The sequence below is a fragment of the Astyanax mexicanus genome, chromosome 24 (assembly GCF_023375975.1).
Source record: "Astyanax mexicanus isolate ESR-SI-001 chromosome 24, AstMex3_surface, whole genome shotgun sequence".
Lineage (NCBI taxonomy): Eukaryota > Metazoa > Chordata > Actinopteri > Characiformes > Acestrorhamphidae > Astyanax > Astyanax mexicanus.
The window spans coordinates 22,590,967-22,608,663 of record NC_064431.1 but is presented as its reverse complement, the minus strand read 5'-3'; the positions used below and the strand labels follow the sequence as shown (position 1 = coordinate 22,608,663).

The 17,697-nt window shown below is 36.9% G+C and overlaps 1 protein-coding gene across 1 annotated transcript; it reads left to right on the top strand.

Moving 5' to 3' along the window:
- The first annotated feature begins 5,781 nt into the window (after positions 1 to 5,781).
- ddx19b (DEAD-box helicase 19b) lies at positions 5,782 to 14,640 on the top strand. Its single transcript, XM_022682747.2, has 12 exons — positions 5,782 to 6,056; positions 8,490 to 8,550; positions 9,968 to 10,039; positions 10,165 to 10,300; positions 10,405 to 10,497; positions 10,941 to 11,043; positions 11,182 to 11,296; positions 11,874 to 12,051; positions 12,874 to 13,111; positions 13,207 to 13,369; positions 13,513 to 13,704; positions 14,361 to 14,640. Exons 1-12 carry the CDS (start codon positions 6,000 to 6,002, stop codon positions 14,420 to 14,422), a joined length of 1,470 nt encoding a protein of 489 aa, XP_022538468.2. The 5' UTR covers positions 5,782 to 5,999; the 3' UTR covers positions 14,423 to 14,640.
- Positions 14,641 to 17,697: the final 3,057 nt, after the last annotated feature.

The window sequence follows — 17,697 nt, the reverse complement described above, 5'->3', positions numbered from 1 at the left end:
CAAAACTGAGCTTTTTTTTTTTTGCCTATTCAAATTTGTTAAAGGAATGATATTAAGTTGATGTACACAAATCATTCCTGGAGAACAGCAAACGGGAAAACTGTTGGAATTTAATGTACTTAAATTGGGTTATGGATATATAAATAGGAAAAGGCAGCATTTAAGTTTAGTGAAATAAAAAAATAGAAACATAGATTTAGGGAAAGGGCAGTAAAACCAGAAATTAGGCACTAGACATAAGAAAATATGGCTATGCCATAGAAACAAGAAAGAAAGAAAAATAATTGGTACTTATTGTTGTAGAACAATGAACAACAAACACAAGTAAGAAAATACCAACCTTGAAGCAAAGTAATCAAACCATAGTGTACAAATACAGTGACTGTAGAAAAAAAGCTATCAAAAGTGAAGCCACCACAGGTCTAGCACATTTCCTGGTTGCAGTATGATGTGTAGCTCTAGGGAACTGGTACCATGTCCCATGCAAGCTAACAAACATGACCTGTGGGATATGCAACTTGAATGTGGATGTTATTTCTGCCAGAGTCGCTTGTCTGTTGATAGTGACAGTTCTAGCCAGACACCGCCAGCGACAGTCATTACAACCCACTAAGATGTCCACTGTGGGTGGTATTGCCTTATTTGACATATTCCCAATACACTCATGACACTGAGGTATGATAAGTGTGAAATACCTGACAAATTATGTAACTTACGTAACATTTCATCCATCTGGATAACTCTTCAAAACTGGGCATTCCCAAACTGCTCCTAGAGATTAAATTACATACTGCTATACTGTGACTTTTGGCATATCAGCGCCACTTCATATACACTTAAATGCTACAGTTATTGTTTCCTTCCTGAATCAGCATTATTTCTTAAAACATATGTGTAACTTTAGATCCACTTAATAAAATTACCAAAATTTAAAAAAAGGTGCATAGAACAACTAAAATTATCTTCTAATATATTATTCTTATAGTATCCTTTCTCTCTCTATCTCTGGGGAGTTTATGGATACGAGGATGGACACAGGATTTAAACATCTTATATAGACATTTTTTTACATACACTTTGATTTCCTTGTCATTCTCCCAAAAAAGAATATGACCACGCATTTACTATTTTTGGAGGACATTTTATTACAACACAAGTCACAAAAAAGCAGTGACAGGCTGTTTTAGGCCTGCAGAACCTTATTAGGGTTCTATGGGGTTTGGGCTGTGTAGATTTGTATGGAAGGCTGGTTGTTGTTTGGTGAGTCTGAAGCCAAGAGACACTGCACACACACACACACACACACACACACACACTCGGCATGTACACAGTGCACACCAGATAGAGACACGCTGCTGGCTGACTGGACTGTTTCCATGGTAACCATTACAGGTTTTAGCTCCGCTCACTGCTGCAAAGTCGTCGGGGGGGAAGCGGACGAGAGAAGTTTTCAGAGAGAGAGAGGCGTTTTTGTTTTTTGGCGCAGAGGCTTACAAAAAAAGGGCGTCTCAAAAATGTATTAACTGCATCTTGCTGTTTTGTGTGTTTGTTTCTGTGTGTGTGTGTGTTCAATTCCATTCAAATTTATTTGTACAGCATTTTCAACCTCTCGATGGGTGTTGTCACAAAACAACGAACATCTTTTGAGCAAGTCAGTGAATGCATTTACATGAATCTAGATAATCAGATTTCTGCTGTTGTCTGACTAAACAGTCACACAGTCAGGCAAACTGCATGCTACGATTTCTTAGATAAAGAGTGCTGGATTTTAGTTCAATAAATGTATTTTTCTGTCCATGCATACTCTTAACTGTAGTATTCTAGGATTTCCTAGTCTGTGCATCAGTGAAAAAAGACCCTATACTAGAAATAAGCAAGCAGCGTTTAAATTTCTAAGTTCCAAGTCGTAATTGTAATTGAATTAAAACCTGATCTCGGAAAGTCAAGAGGGCCTCACCAACCCCGAATTCAGAATCCAAGATAGCTGCACAGCACATCAATAGTATAACAGCAGTAAAACCATTACTAATCTATTTGTTTTTTACTAAATCAATTACATACAGTACCCTTTTGTTAGAGTAAGTGTCTCTAGTGTGCAGAAAAGGAGGTTTTCTACTAGATTTTAGAGAATTGCAGTGAAGATTTAATTAATTTGCATTCATTGACGATCATTAGAAAGGTCAGGATGTTGGATGATCACCACCTCACCTTCATAATCACCAACACCACAAACTCAAAATTCCAAATCTATTAGATGAAGCACCATCATCCACCACAGCTAAATGTTATGGGGCTTTATATTCCTCTAGCTACCCTAGGGCTGGCGTTAGAAATGTTAGGCATATTCTGAAATGTTTATCTGCACCAGAGAGTCCTATTCTATTGGCAGTTTGTCTTTTCTACAGTGACTATATAAGCGGTGTGTGTGTACATGCACATCTGTTTCAGCAATGGGTACACGGGTTGTTGTATGCATTAATTTAAAGGGGTGTACATAAACATTTGGACAAATAGTCTGTCAAAGGCTACATGATCTGTTAATGCTCTGTTTTAGTGCTATGAATGGGTTTAAATCCAGACTGAAAAAGTGAACCTTCTGAACCTGAAGGTGTACAGCTACAGTGATAATACATACTTTCTCTAAGATATTACGGTTAAAAAGGGAGGTTTGATAAACATATCAATAATAGGTTTAATGATTGCTAGTTTTAATGATTTGGGCATACATTTATTTGTAGGTATAATCTGTTGAAATTCAACTGATGGCCCTGAATCAAAAACACATGCACTCCCACTTTTACTCAAAATCACATGTGGGTGTTTGAGTATGCATCATTTAAGACTGTCGAAAGAGATCTGAATTCTATGAAATTCTGCTACTGGCTTGATCTTTCAGCCTGTGGAAATGAAATCATAACAGCATTACTACATATAGGTTTACACGCTCCAATAGGCCTGAGTATTACATAACAAAACAAGATGCAGCTCTCGTCTGTATGGAGGAAGGGAAGGTAGAGTCACTGCAGTTTATGTACTGAAAAAATTATATCTTAGCCTGTCAGGGTATCTCAAATGTAGGCAGTGTCATTAGAAGACTGTTGTAAGATTATGCAGATTATTTCTAGATCTTTTACATTTTATATATTACTCTACTGCCATTTTATGTTGAAATATGTTTTTTCTAATCAGACCCATAAGTAATTAGACAGTGACACAATTTTGCATGCTGACATGCCAAAAGTCATGGACCAATGCTGTGTCCGAAGTGGCTCTGTGCCTTCTTCACACACAGATTCATTGGTTGTCTCCACCAAAACAAAAGCAAGACTTGTCTCTAAAGACCCAATCATGACATGAGAGTCTGGCATGACTACCCACCAAGTTTCATTTCTGTTGGTTGATTCATTCAAACAAACAAACGATTATGAAGCAGGATATTTTGCTGCCTGTATTCAGAAATACAATAATATAAATTGCATCTGCAAAACCTTCTATGCTCATTGTACACTAAGAGGCCACTGCAAAGCCAAGCCTCTGAATAGGTTCAGAGAGAACTCATCACTACCTACTGCACGGATATCATTTTCAGCACGGCACAGAATGGTCTCTTTGTCTTCATGGCACACGCCGACTCTGTCAGGCCTTGGGCCACATGGCTGCTAAGTGTCTAAGTGAGGCTCCTGAATAAAAGATGCTGGCCCAGATGGATGTCCACTGTGGGTCTCTGCATTAGTCCTGCATGCCGACTTTGGCAACAATCCAGGCACACTATGGGGACATGTAATCATTCAGCAGTTCTTCAGAACAAAAGGAATCATGTTAAAGCTAATCGCTTGACTTAAATTGAATATCAATGGCTGCCCAAATGTCTTTTAACGCAATCTTTTGCCGTTTTATGCTTAGTTAATTACAGGGAATGAACAAAAATATTTATCTCAATTGAGAAAGGATGATTTGCACCAGAGTTAGCTATTAGCTCTTTTCCTTTTGCAGCAGTTTGCTATCAGCTGTTGCACATGATCTGGGAATAATATTACTAGATAATAAAACAACTAGCCCATCTAATCTATAATTACCCACTAACTACTTTTTTAATATGATGCAGAGTAAGTAAGTAATACATTTTCATTTGAACACGATCTAATATAATTAGCAAATGCTACCACTAGACACTATATGCAACATCAAATTTCATACCAATAGAACAACTAGACAATGTGGGTATCCAGAGGAACTCAATAGCTCTTTTCCTTTTGCTCTAGAATTACCTACTATCTAATTTTAAATCTGATTTAGTTAGCCACTAACTAATTTTAAATTCGATCCAAAGTTAGTCAAAAGCTAGCAGATTGCTAGCACTGAACAAATAATAAAGGGTTTAGGTTGTTGATTATTAAAAAATGTATTAAAGAAAATACGAATAATATGAGATGTATAGGAAGTATTTAGTATCAGCATTAGAAAGAGAATGATGCATTATTAAGAGAGTAATACAGCAGGACTCGCTGTGTGTTATTGGAGAATGATTGCTTGTGTAAGAAGCTGATAAAACAGATGGATATCTCACAGCCAAATGCACATGACAGGCATGTCTTTGGCCTTCACTCAAATTCAGTGTGTTATACTTAGGGCGATAATTTCAGCTCTAACCGACACTTAGCAATTCCAGCATAAGATTTTTTCATAGTGTTTTACTTATACTAGCAGTCAGGAGAGGCATAATGTTCCTTAGTTGTTACTACATTAAGCTTCATTAAGAAGTTTAATTATAATGTTAGAAAGTTTGTTGCATACATTTTTTTCAATTAATGGTTTATTGTTTTGCCATTAAACAGTATTTATTACTCAGAGAATCAACAAATTATCACTGTTGACATAGGCTATTATCCTAAAGGGATATAATCAAATGATCTAATAAATTGAGGGTACCACGGGTGGCCATTCAGCATCATGATGAGAAGATTTAGGACAAAAAAGTTAATTTTGCCAAAAAGTGTCGAAATTATTGTTAATTGTAAATAAAAATATATATTATTAAAAAAAGTATATTTTATTAACAAATAACAATTGTTTTTACTATTATATTATACAGCTCTGGAGAAAAAAATAAGAGACCACTTCAAATTGAAAACCTCTGGAATATAATCAAGAGGAAGATGGATGATCACAAGCCATAAAATCCAAGCTGAACTGCTTGAATTTTGCAGTGTGTAAGACTGCTGGAGGAGAACATGCCAAGGTGCATGAAAATTGTGATTTAAAACCAGGGTTATATTTCTGAACTCTTAAAACGTATGAAAAATATGAACTTGTTTTCTTTGCATTGTTTGAGATCTGAAAGCTTTTTTTGTTATTTCAGCCATTTCTCTTTCTCTGCAAATAAATGCTCTAAATGACAACATTTTATTTTGAATTTGGAAGAAATGTTGTCCGTAGTTTACAGAATAAAACAATAATGTTCCTTGTTCTCAAATAAATACCTATAAATAGCAAAATCAGAGAAACTGATTCAGAAACTGAAGTGGTCTCTTTTTTTTTTTTCCGGAGCTGTATATTACATGATATTAAACAGTGACATTGTTTAAGAAAACAGAAAAGGAATGAACAAAAACTGTTTTATGTTTGTTGATCTGTTTTTGTGTGCATCCATAGTCATTAAAAACAGCTTAACTGCTTTTGATAAATAGAACGATTTTATATCCTGTAATACAGAACTGAAATCAGTTCTCTGCAGTGCAGAGGTTTCTGTTTAAGGTGTACTCGGTCTTTAATAGGAACCACCGGTGTGCTCAGACTTGCTTTAGTCCGGAGGAGTGAGGGCAGCACACTGTGTGAGAAGTCCGGCTTCCACACGGCGCAGGATTCATTAATTTTATTCTATCAGTTTATAAAAGGACTGCGTCTGTTTACCTGCCTGCCCGAGTTCAACACTGAGTCTCGACACTCACATAAACCGGTCTAATTAAATAGAAGCGGTTTCCTGAAGTTGTTGGAGAGAAATGGCGACAGACTCGTGGGCGCTGGCGGTGGATGAGCAAGAAGCGGCGGCGGAGTCGGTGAGTGAGTTAAAGAGCAGGGTTTAGTTCATAAATCATTCATTTATCTCTATATCTAAATTAATAAACGTGCTGCAGTGAGCTGAGTAGTAGCTAGGCTATGCTGTTAGCTATTTACATTAGTGAGAATAAGGTTAGCTAACTAGCTAACTACCTGTTAGTCTGGATGCTTAAGACAGTTAGCTAGGTAACAGCTAGTTAGCTTAGCTTAGCCGGTGTTTAGCACTTAGCTAGTGTTCGCTAACGCTGTTCTAAACTACTTTCACTTTAAAATAAAGAAGCTTTTCGTGTTTTCTATTTCTTAATTCTTATAATAGAGACGAGTCCGGAAACAGGACGCCCTAAACTGTAGCTATATATTTATTTAAAGGGAGCAGGGGCTAAACTGTTAGCTGTTAACTACTTTTGCTTAGCTTAGCTGGCTACTGAAGCAGGGATTCGCTTAGCTTAGCTTAGCTAGCAAGCTAACGGAAGATTTGTGAATGAATCACTCTTTTTGAATCGGTTCTTTTTAACGAACCGAAGCCGAGCTGAGCCGAACCGAACCGGCTGACTGAACACGACTGATGACTTGGCTGTTTTAGTGAGGGTCTGTAGTTTTAGACTTCATTTTAAATAATTTCTAATTTTTTTGTTTAAAAGCACCATATTATTCTGCCTCCACATCCAACACCAATATGATAAAAAAATATTACATTGTAATGTTATGTTCTTATATTATACTAGTCAAGGGTTTTAATATTTTAGCTGACTCCACCCCAGTCAAAATGTGCAAAATGTAAAGAAAAAAAAGGTGATGTATGGGTTTAGGGGTGGAGCTAATTGGGCTGAGCAGTGTGCCTCTTGATAGCGGTAAGATGAATATGGTTGGTTGTCACCACTGGGGTTGTATTATTGATAAATATGTGGAAACATCACCTTTTGCACATTTGACTCTGGGGGGGGGGGTGCTTTAGAGGCAAATTACCACAATAAAAGCGTTTTAATGGTAAGGAAATGTTTAGATATTTTTAAGCAGGATTGATATGTTTCATTACTTCAAAAGAACACATTTCAGCTATTAATAAATAAAATGGTTTAGGGTTTAGTGCCTCTTTAAAAAAAGGATTTTTCCTGCTTTTGTTAGTCACTGTCTGCTGCTGTTAGGAAAGGCTTTCTATTTTGGAGCATTACTATTCTATGTTGTTTGTGTTTGCATTAATTTCTGAATACTTCTAGAAAGACCATACTAAACTGCCTCGGCTTAAATGACAAAAATATGTAGACTCCTGTCTGTCAAAGGAATCTTGCTTCTGTTGGAGTAACTGTCTCTGCTGTTCACAGGAGGTTTTCTACTATATTTTGGAGAGCATTACTGTGAGTTTAGGATGATGTTGATCACCACCTACCTCATCCCCAACTTAAAAATTCTAAAAGTTTTCGTTAGAACACTATTTAATGTTCTAGAGAACACAACTCTTTCGCTACTCTACAGCTCAGTTCTTGGTAGGCATTTTACTCCTCAATTCCACACAAAAAATAGATATAGTTCCAGAAGGTCTGTGTTTATCCACTCAATTTTTTATTCTATTCACAGGGACTACATATTTGTGCAGTTGCACGTGTGTCAGCAATGGATGTTATCTATTAAGTAGCTGAATACAACAATAAAAAATCGTCAGTACAGTGTCTATAGATACAGATATATATTTGAAGGGCCCTATGTGACTTCAGCATGCACTTCTGCAGATCAAATTGGGAGAATACAGACATAATGCATGTTATGAGACAGGAACTAGTATCGTCTCTCATGATTTTGATATGGATGGAGGAATGTTTTTGCCTGCAGAGCTGGACATGGAATGGCCACACCATTTAGCACCCACTATGAGACCTTACTTGTGCTCAAATAATTCATGTTGTCTTGCCATGAGCACACTGACCAGTGTTCAACATCACTCACTCACACCTTGCTTATACAGGTGTGGGCATTCCCAAGCTTTCCCTTGAGGTATCACTTAATGCTCAGTTTACATAGTTGTTTTATTGTATTTTGGCATAGACTATGCACTCCCCAACAATAGTAGACAGCCTTCCATTCCTGCTTAGATGAGTGAATACAAGCCCAGTGTATGTCTCCTCAGAACATTCCACATCCTAAAACGGACAGAGACGTTTCACACAATAGAATGTCAATTTCTTTTGGGGACTAAGCCCCTGTAGAATTCCCACTGTTCATAATGCTGAATATGTTTATCCGAAGCCTGTTTATGAACAGTATATGCTGCATATTTAAACTGATGTGTGAGTCATTCGCATAATTTCATTTTACATCAGGTGTGATCCGGACACACGGCATTAGTGCCGTCTCCATCTGGGTATCTGTAAATATTTGTTTATGCTTGTTTGTTGTTCTTTAAAGGTCATATATTTGTTTCTATTTTTGTTTGACAGATAAGCAACCTTCAGTTAAATGAGAAAGAAGACAAACCAAAGGAAAAACCAGAGGAAAATGGTGAGGAATGGGATTTCTACAGTTATATGAGCTGCGTAATATATTGTTTACTATTATTTAGGGTTGCAACGGTATGAGATTTTCACGGTATGATAACCGTCTCAGAAAATACCACGGTATCTCAGTTTGTTACATATATTATTAAACTGACCCTTAAAGAAATTACAACAAAGGTTTTTTGTTCAATTAACTATTTATTGTAGAAAACTGGAACAATTATATAGATAATGTCTCCTTAAAAAAAAAAAGCTGTACACCATCAGGTGAAGAAAACCAGGTTTTTCCACTACTCTTAAGGGCATTAAGAGTGTATATAAAAAAAAAAAAAAATATATATATATATATATATATATATATATATATATATATATATATATATATACACACACACACACCTACACACCTACACACATTACATGTACTCTAAGAAGTAAGGATCCTGTATTTAAAATATTCATTTCAATTATTCAATTATTTAAGTTTAAATTATTTAATATCTGATAAACTGAGCCTGGGTCAGTGTCTGATCAACAACTGTTGTAAACGTCCGTTTTACTGCCAAGTTGGTATATAACCAGATACTGCACAAAGAGGGGATTTATTTCTGACATGATCCTCACAATAGAGATTTCTATTTTAAGGCTTTCACACCGAGTCTGGTTTTAACATATGAAAAACAGGGACGTCAGAATTTGAAAATGAACGCATGTAAATGAATGGCGTCTTTCACATCCAGTCCGGCCAGGACCTTTACACGGACACATGAATCCATCGTAGCATGCACTTCACTCCAGTACCTGCGTGCCCAAATTTCAGATAACTCGGCGCTTACCGCATGGGTTGTGCACGACTACAAAGAGGTTTTATTTAGGTTCTGATTAAAATTATAAACTAAACACATACTTTGCGCTGCACAGCGGGGTGGTGTTCTCGGAGATGGGAGAACAGGTTTGACGTATGTCCACCTTTAGCTGTGACTTTACGGCCACATTGATTACAAATCGGATAACCATCCTCGGGTGCGTTCGGCGGGTATCTGAAATAGTCCCACACTGCTGATTTTAGTTTAGCCTTTTTTTAGGCGGACGGAGATTTGTTTAGTCTGATGCACTTTCTGCCGTTCTCACCGCTGTGTGCTGAGTAGCTGAAGCGGAGCAGAGTTGCGCATGCGTGGGTGAGTTTCTCCGCTGGCTTGCGTTTTACCGGTAATAAGCTAACACACACGGTATGATAACCGTGCATTTTAATACCATGGTATACCGTGAAACCGGTTACCGCTGCAACCCTAATATCATTATCGCAGTGTGCATATATGAAATCTAGTGAATGCTCCTGTATTTATTTATTTTTTTTTGCCTGTACTGTGCTTTGTTAAAGCGTTTAAATTGGTTGTCTTTTCTCTCTTTTTTTTATATAGGAGCTAAGACAGCAGCTGGAGAGAAGACTGAGAAAACTGAGAAGACGGAGAAAACCGAGGAAGACGATAGTGGTGAGTTGTTTTTTTATTATTATTATTTTCATTAGAGCACCTTTGACCAGCCTTATTTAGTCTGAGTGTATGTTGTGAGCACATGCTTGTTAGTTGGAGATTTAAATCTGTGTTTGTATTTGCAGAGGACAAAGCAGCCCAGTCACTGCTAAACAAGTTAATCAGAAGTAATCTAGTGAACACAACCAATCAAGTGGAAGTTCTTCAGAGAGATCCGAACTCGCCGCTGTACTCAGTCAAGTCATTTGAGGAGCTGAGATTGTGAGTCCAAACTAATGGTTACATTTAGAATTCAGTGTTTAGTTGTGTTGGTTTTTGAAGAATTCTGATTAAACAGTTTCTATTTTATATAATTACCTCTGCAGGAAACCTCCACTTCTTCAAGGTGTTTATGCAATGGGCTTCAACAGACCATCCAAAATTCAGGAGAATGCTCTCCCTATGATGCTTGCAGAACCGTATGTTTATTTTATTTTATTTGAATCTTTAATGTTTTATATACATCAGTTATCTAATAGTGATTAGATGATTGATTAAAAACACACACTTTGTTTATTATTGTTTGCCTACTCCCAGTTGAATTACTATATGTTTTTATTTTTCGGACATTTAATTTTTATTTTAAAAGTATTGAGAGGTTAAGGTCATATAGCTAAACACATATGACTAAAGATCAATGTATTTAAATGGAAAATATTATGTAAAATGTGATTCTATATGTCATAAGGTTTTCATGGAGTGGCCGATTAGTTTACTGTATACAGCAAAAATCTAAATACACCGTAAATACTTTTATTTAATGTATTTTTTTATTTTTTTTTATTAGTCATCAAGAAGAGCTTATTTCATCTATTGTCATTTTTATTAAACACTAAAATACGTGACTGTCCCTCTTCTGCAGCCCACAGAACCTCATCGCTCAGTCTCAGTCAGGAACGGGTAAAACTGCAGCCTTTGTCCTGGCGATGCTCAGTCACGTGGATCCCAACAACAAATGGCCTCAGGTTTGACCGACATCTTCCTTTATAGTAGCGTGTAGGAAAATCAGATCAGGTTGCCAAATGTTTTCCTCGTCTCTATAAACCGTAACACGCACCTTTTGTGTTCTCTCTCTCTCTTTTTTTTTTTTTTTTCTCTCTCAGTGTCTGTGTGTCTCTCCTACATACGAGCTTGCCCTCCAGACTGGCAAGGTCATCGAGCAGATGGGCAAATTTTACCCTGAAGTCAAATTAGTTTATGCAATCAGAGGAAACAAATGTAAGTTTATTTATTTTTTTTTATTTATTGGTCTACATGGGTATATTGCATTTGGCCACAGTATGGCTGGGCCATATAATGTAAACATTGAAATATATACTGTACCAGCCAAAAGTTTGGACACACCTATTTTTTTCCAAACATTAGTATTTAAGACATTAAAGCTATATAGAAACTCATGGGATTTTGTAAATAAAGTGGTAAATGTACCAGAATATAGTTTTATACTTTGCCTTTTAGCTTTGAGGACAGATCTGCACACGCTTGGTATTTTCTCAGTGTCATCCCAAAGCACCCATCTCAGTTGATCAGGTTTAGGTCAGGGGATTGTGGAGGACAAACATTTTTTGTTTACTGTGTAATTGTAATGTGTTCCTTTATTGTTTTGAGGTCTTTATAATTAATCAGAAATGTAGAAAATAAATAAATAAAAAATAAAGAGTGCATGAGAATTAGTTTCTGAGAGAGCGGGTAGTAGAATAAATTGATTTTTCTATATTCTTTTGCTGACCACGATGGTATGTGAAACCTGATGATGCTAAATGTTAATGAGTGCGGTGTCATGTCTCCTGTCCAGTGGAAAGGGGGATGAAGCTTCAGGAGCAGATTGTGATTGGCACCCCTGGAACAGTCCTGGACTGGTGCCAGAAGCTCAGGTTTATCGACCCCAAGAAAATCAATGTGTTTGTGTTGGATGAGGCTGACGTGATGATTGCCACACAGGGTCACCAAGACCAAAGCATCCGCATCCAGAGGTCAGTGTGGCATTACTTAAATCCCACATTATAGGCGTTTGCACACCTGTTCAATCTTGCACTTTACCAGTTTGAAGTTGTCACCAGGTTGTCACCTAAGTTGATTCCGCTGCTGATCCACAGAGATCTGCACATCAGCGGAGTGCGTTCAGCCAATCAGAGCGCTTAATTTTCACACAATCGCCTCGCTTCATCTCACCTTGCCTAGCTTTACACTTCAAACTTAGCATGGAGGCTTATCTACCTATAGAGCCATCCACTATATTCAACCATGCCTTAAATGTTCCTCAAAACTAAACTTAAAGTGGCAGAGAAAATATTGTGTTTAATGGTACCAGTGTGCTGAAACGACCACCACTGCTAATATTCATTCTAAAAACTGGGGCGTCGGGTCGCTTTTAGCGAGAGTTCCTCTGGCTACGTCATGCTTCTTTACATACTTACGCCACATGTACAGCCTCCAAAAGAGGACCTGGCTAAGTTTTACTAAACGCAAGGTGGAGCAATGGGGACGTCAGAAGGGGAAACTCTGAGCTTAGTAGCTCATTCATCTATAGTAAAAACAAAGAAATTAAGGAGTGACGTTTCTGACTGCACGCACTCTCTCTCTTTGACTAAACATAACCTGGAATCGGATTCATCCACTCTGAAAGGTGATCGCATCACACCCGCCCAGTTTAAAAAGATTCTACCACATGCTCAGTGCATCAGTCCATTCTCACCAGAGAGGGCCCTAAATCCTAAAACCTATGGACAACAGCTTTAAATCATCCAAGAATTATGTCAAATTTAACCTTTTTTTTTGTTGTTTTTATTATCCAGGATGTTGCCCAAAACTTGCCAGATGCTCCTGTTTTCAGCCACATTTGAGGAATCTGTATGGAACTTTGCGAAGCGCATCGTCCCTGACCCCAACATCATCAAGCTGAAACGTGAAGAGGAGACACTGGACACCATCAAGCAGTACTATGTAGTCTGTAACAGCAAGGAGGAGAAGTTCCAGGCTCTCTGTAACATCTATGGGGCCATTACCATCGCACAGGCCATGATCTTCTGCCATGTAAGCTCTCAGAACTTAGCTGGCGACATTACAGCATGTTTAGTTTTGTTCAACTGAAAAGGAAATTTGTATTTGATTTTCTTTTTTGAATATAGACGAGAAGAACAGCAGGATGGCTTGCAGGGGAGCTGTCTAAGGAGGGCCATCAGGTGGCGCTGCTCAGTGGAGAGATGCAGGTGGAGCAGAGAGCTGCTGTAATTGAGCGTTTCCGAGGTGGCAAAGAGAAGGTGCTGGTTACCACAAACGTCTGTGCCAGAGGTGAATAAACTTATGCTACCAATATGATTTGATATGATAAACACCTTAAAAATTTGACTTTTTTCACATTAGGGGCCATTAGTGTGCTAATCCAGTCTTATTTGTACATTATTACGTCAATTGTTTTTCTGCATGGTTTAAAGGTATTGACGTGGAACAAGTTTCTGTGGTCATCAATTTCGATTTGCCGGTGGACAAAGACGGAAACCCAGACAACGAGACATATCTGCACCGGATTGGCCGCACAGGGCGATTCGGAAAGAGGGGGCTAGCTATCAACATGGTGGACAGCAAGTTCAGCATGAACGTACTTCACCGCATTCAGGAGCACTTCAGTAAGTTATTTAAAAAAACCCTTCTACAAATCTCTAAAACAGCAACTTGTACAGAGTTTTTAAGCCATTTTGTAGCATTTTTTTATTAAATGAAATTACAATTAATGGCTAAATCACCTTATATCATGCACTATATTCAGCGTGGGTTATTCGGCTGCTGGTAGCTGGTTTTAGATGGTCTGAGTTGGTGTTTTATGGTTAAAGTAGTTAAAAGAAACTGATCATCCAGACAAAAACACACCCAACACTGGTAAAATTGACCAGCACTGTGTGTGTTACATTTGATTTCGATCATGCTTCGCTAGCAGGGTGGTACAAAATTCAGAACTGAATTGAGCGAGGCCCCAAAATTCCAATTCAATTATTGAAAAATTACAATTTGAATGGAAATGGCAAACATGAAGTGGAAATGCAATTAGAGTTGCAGAAAGTAGAAAAAAAAGACATGGTCAGGCTAGTTTAACTTGTCAGGTTGATGTTTGTAGACCAACTAAACCGTTAAGCTAAAAATACTGGTCAAATTCTCTACTGGACATTTTTTAAACAGGTAATAGAAGGTTTCTGTCAAAAGACATATTTTTATTTATACAATTCTATTTAAAACCATACAAACCAAATATACCAACTAAATATGCATTTTTTACTTCCACCCTCAGATAAGAAGATTGAGAAGCTGAACACAGACGATTTGGATGAAATCGAGAAAATCGCCAACTGAGGAGAATGATTCCGCCGCTAGTGCAGGAGCAGCAGCAGCGATAGCAGCACTGTGCATTCCCGCAGTGGTTTTAACTTGTAGGCTGGAGCGGAACTAAGCCACGGAGGACGTTTTTATAAGGAACGTGGCCATGTCTTATCAGAGGGTGTCTTTATAGGTTTTAGCGTTTTAACCCTTTGTTTCACTCTTTGTACTTCTAAATAAAATCTGAATGTGTAGTGTTTGTTGCGCGTGAGTGAATGCTACGTGTAGATTGCTGGTAGCAGATCTTATGCCTTTATGCTTGCTCATGTAGAGGACATGCTGTTGCACCATCTGAAATTTAATAGAGAAAAGTCACTATTCACACTCTGATCAGGGATGGACCTGTGAGAAATTGATAGAATGCTTTGAAGGCTTGGTGTGGTGGTTTTTTTTTTTTTTTTATATATAAAGTTTGCAGTGCTCACTGTAGTGATAATGCTTCTATATCTATATAGACACAAGTGCATTGTTCTATTTTGACTGTTTACTGATATATATATATATATATATAATTTTGATCACTGAGTTTATGCAACTACATTTTTGAACCTCTCCAAACTAAGGGGTTTAGGTACTGATTATCTTCAGTTTTTTGAGGACACTACTGTTATAGTTAAAGCTTAAAATTGATAAAATCTTTATTGCGAGTATATTGCTAATTTTATACCTCAAAGATCAGTGAGTTTGTTTACATGCCTTCAAATCCATTCATAATCTGATTTGTTATTCTGCAGTTATCTGGTTATTTAAGTACCCACTTGAACCATATAGTCAGATTTCATAGATTAAGGTAAGAGTTAGAAAGCCAATAAGGAAATCTGGTAAAGAGAACTGGGTTAACTGGAACTCGTAATTATATTATTCCTAGATTTTTCAGTCTGAGCGTTCAGTGAAAACAGATCCGGTACTAGAAATAAACAAGCAGCCTGTGTTTTAACACAACACCTGCCAAACAGTGAAAAACAAACACATTTGGATTTAAATAATCTTCATCTTCTAGCTGATGTATGATATCATATTACAGCTCAATGTGTCTCTTTTTAAGCGGCAACATGAAGTGTTGCATAAGGTTTTATGTAATATTTGTCATGGCTTTCCTGTGAGTTTATTTGCTGATTTCAAAGAAAAATCTGATTGGTGCCTGACTCATGTAAACTCTCAAGTTTTCCCATTATCTGATTTCTTACCCAAGTTCTTGTAAACACATTGATCAGATTACTGAGTAACTCTAATGGTCTGCAGTAATTAGATTATGAAATGTATGCAAATTCAGTCACTGTTAAACCCTAACAAATGGAGCTGCCAAAGCTAAAAATGTATAAAATGCTTTTGAGGAGCCAAAGACTTGTGCCCGTATGTGTGTAGCAGTACACCCAACTCAATCTGAAGTGAAATCAATCATGCATTAAACCCAGTATTGGATTTGAATTGAGAAGTACAAAGAGTGAAAGGGGTGTGAAATGGCAGGTGCTTTTAATGGTGTTGATGGTGTTACACAGCAGCGGTGTAGAGAAACAGTACATGTTCTGCACAGAGGACTATAAAACACCTGTCCTGTGACAGCTGTCATGTTAACATAAAATGGAGACTTAAATAGAAAATGTGCTTATGGCTTGTAAATGCATCCTTATACTTCAGGGTGTTATATTTTGAGACTTATCACTTAAATTAAGATTTAAGACGGATTCAATATGGAAATCTGAGACCTTTATACTTTTGTGATTTGTTACAGCAGTTTTTTGTAATGCTTATTAGCTTTTTTTTATTTGGGATATTATTTGCAAAAATTCTGAAGAAAAATGTAAAAAAAAAAAAAAAAAAGCTACCAGCTACTGGATCAACTGTTAGGCCCTGTCCACATGTACCTAGCATAAATAATAATAAAAAAAACTGGATCTTTATGATTGATTTTTTTAAAGAACAGAGTGTTTTTGGTTACTGCAAATTAGGGATGCACCAAACTAAATAAAATAAAATGTGGCCAAAGGCCAAAAACTGAACAAATACTGAATAGTTTTTTTTTGTTTGTTTTTTTTCAAATAATATATGGCTGAAATATATTTGGTTTGCTGAATATTCTGTGCATCCCGACCTTAAAGTTTACAAGGTTGTCTTGTGGACGGGGACATCTGAGCTGTATGAAAACTCTTATCTCACAATGCAAATCTCTCACACCTCCTTACTTCCTATATAGTGAACTACATAAGGGAAAAAATTACAACCTTTACAAACAGTTTAGACCAGATTTCAGATTTTCACATTTGGAAAATGTAAGTACAGTTCTTTTGTTATTATTTCAATTTTGTAATTTTGTGACTTTTGTAGTACACTATTAGTTAGGGAGTAGTGTGTAACTTGAGTATAAATCTCACTTTATATCATTTTGAATATATTTTCTTGCACAGGGAGTAACATAAAGGTATCCAAAAGCAGTGTGTAAGACTAGTGGAGGAGAACATGCCAAGATGCATGAAAACTGTGATTAAAACTAGAGTTATTACACAAAATGCACTATTTGCATTATTTCTTTGCATTATTTGAGGTCTGAAAGCTCTGCATCATTTTTGTTATTTTGGCCATTTCTCATTTTCTGCAAATAAATGCTCAAAATGACAATATTTTTATTTGGAATTTGGGATTAATATTGTCCATGGTTTATAGAATAAAACAACAATGTTCATTTTACTCATATACCTTTGAATGGCAAAATCTGATTTCAAGATCAGATTCAAGTTTACACAAACTGCTGGCCTACTGCCTTATGTTTACCTACAGTCAAAATCAAATGGTCCAAACTGGAGTAAGATTCCATCTGTTGTTTTTAGATTCCAGAGATGAGATTGGACATTTTTTTGTTTGTTGTAGTTGTAAATGTCACTTTTCTGTGTAAAAACTCAAATAGTTTACCTCATTCTTAATTATCCCACAGTGCAATACGATATGACGATAAAAAGCAATACATAGAACTTGAGAACTTGCAGTGAAGTGTGTAATACACAATTGGGACGCAGCCTGGGTTTGTGTGGCTTTTATTATAAAAATGGCACTTTTCAGTAAATTACATGTCTCTGAATACCTTTATGAACTCATCACCACTTCGAATGACACGTATGTCAATATATGTCAAATACCTGTGTTTTTAGTGGCACTGTGGCTGATTGGCTATTGTATTTGAATGTATTATTGATTTATGGGTGATATGTTTTCACTATATGGTAACCAGTACATAGAAAGAAAACGCACGCACACAC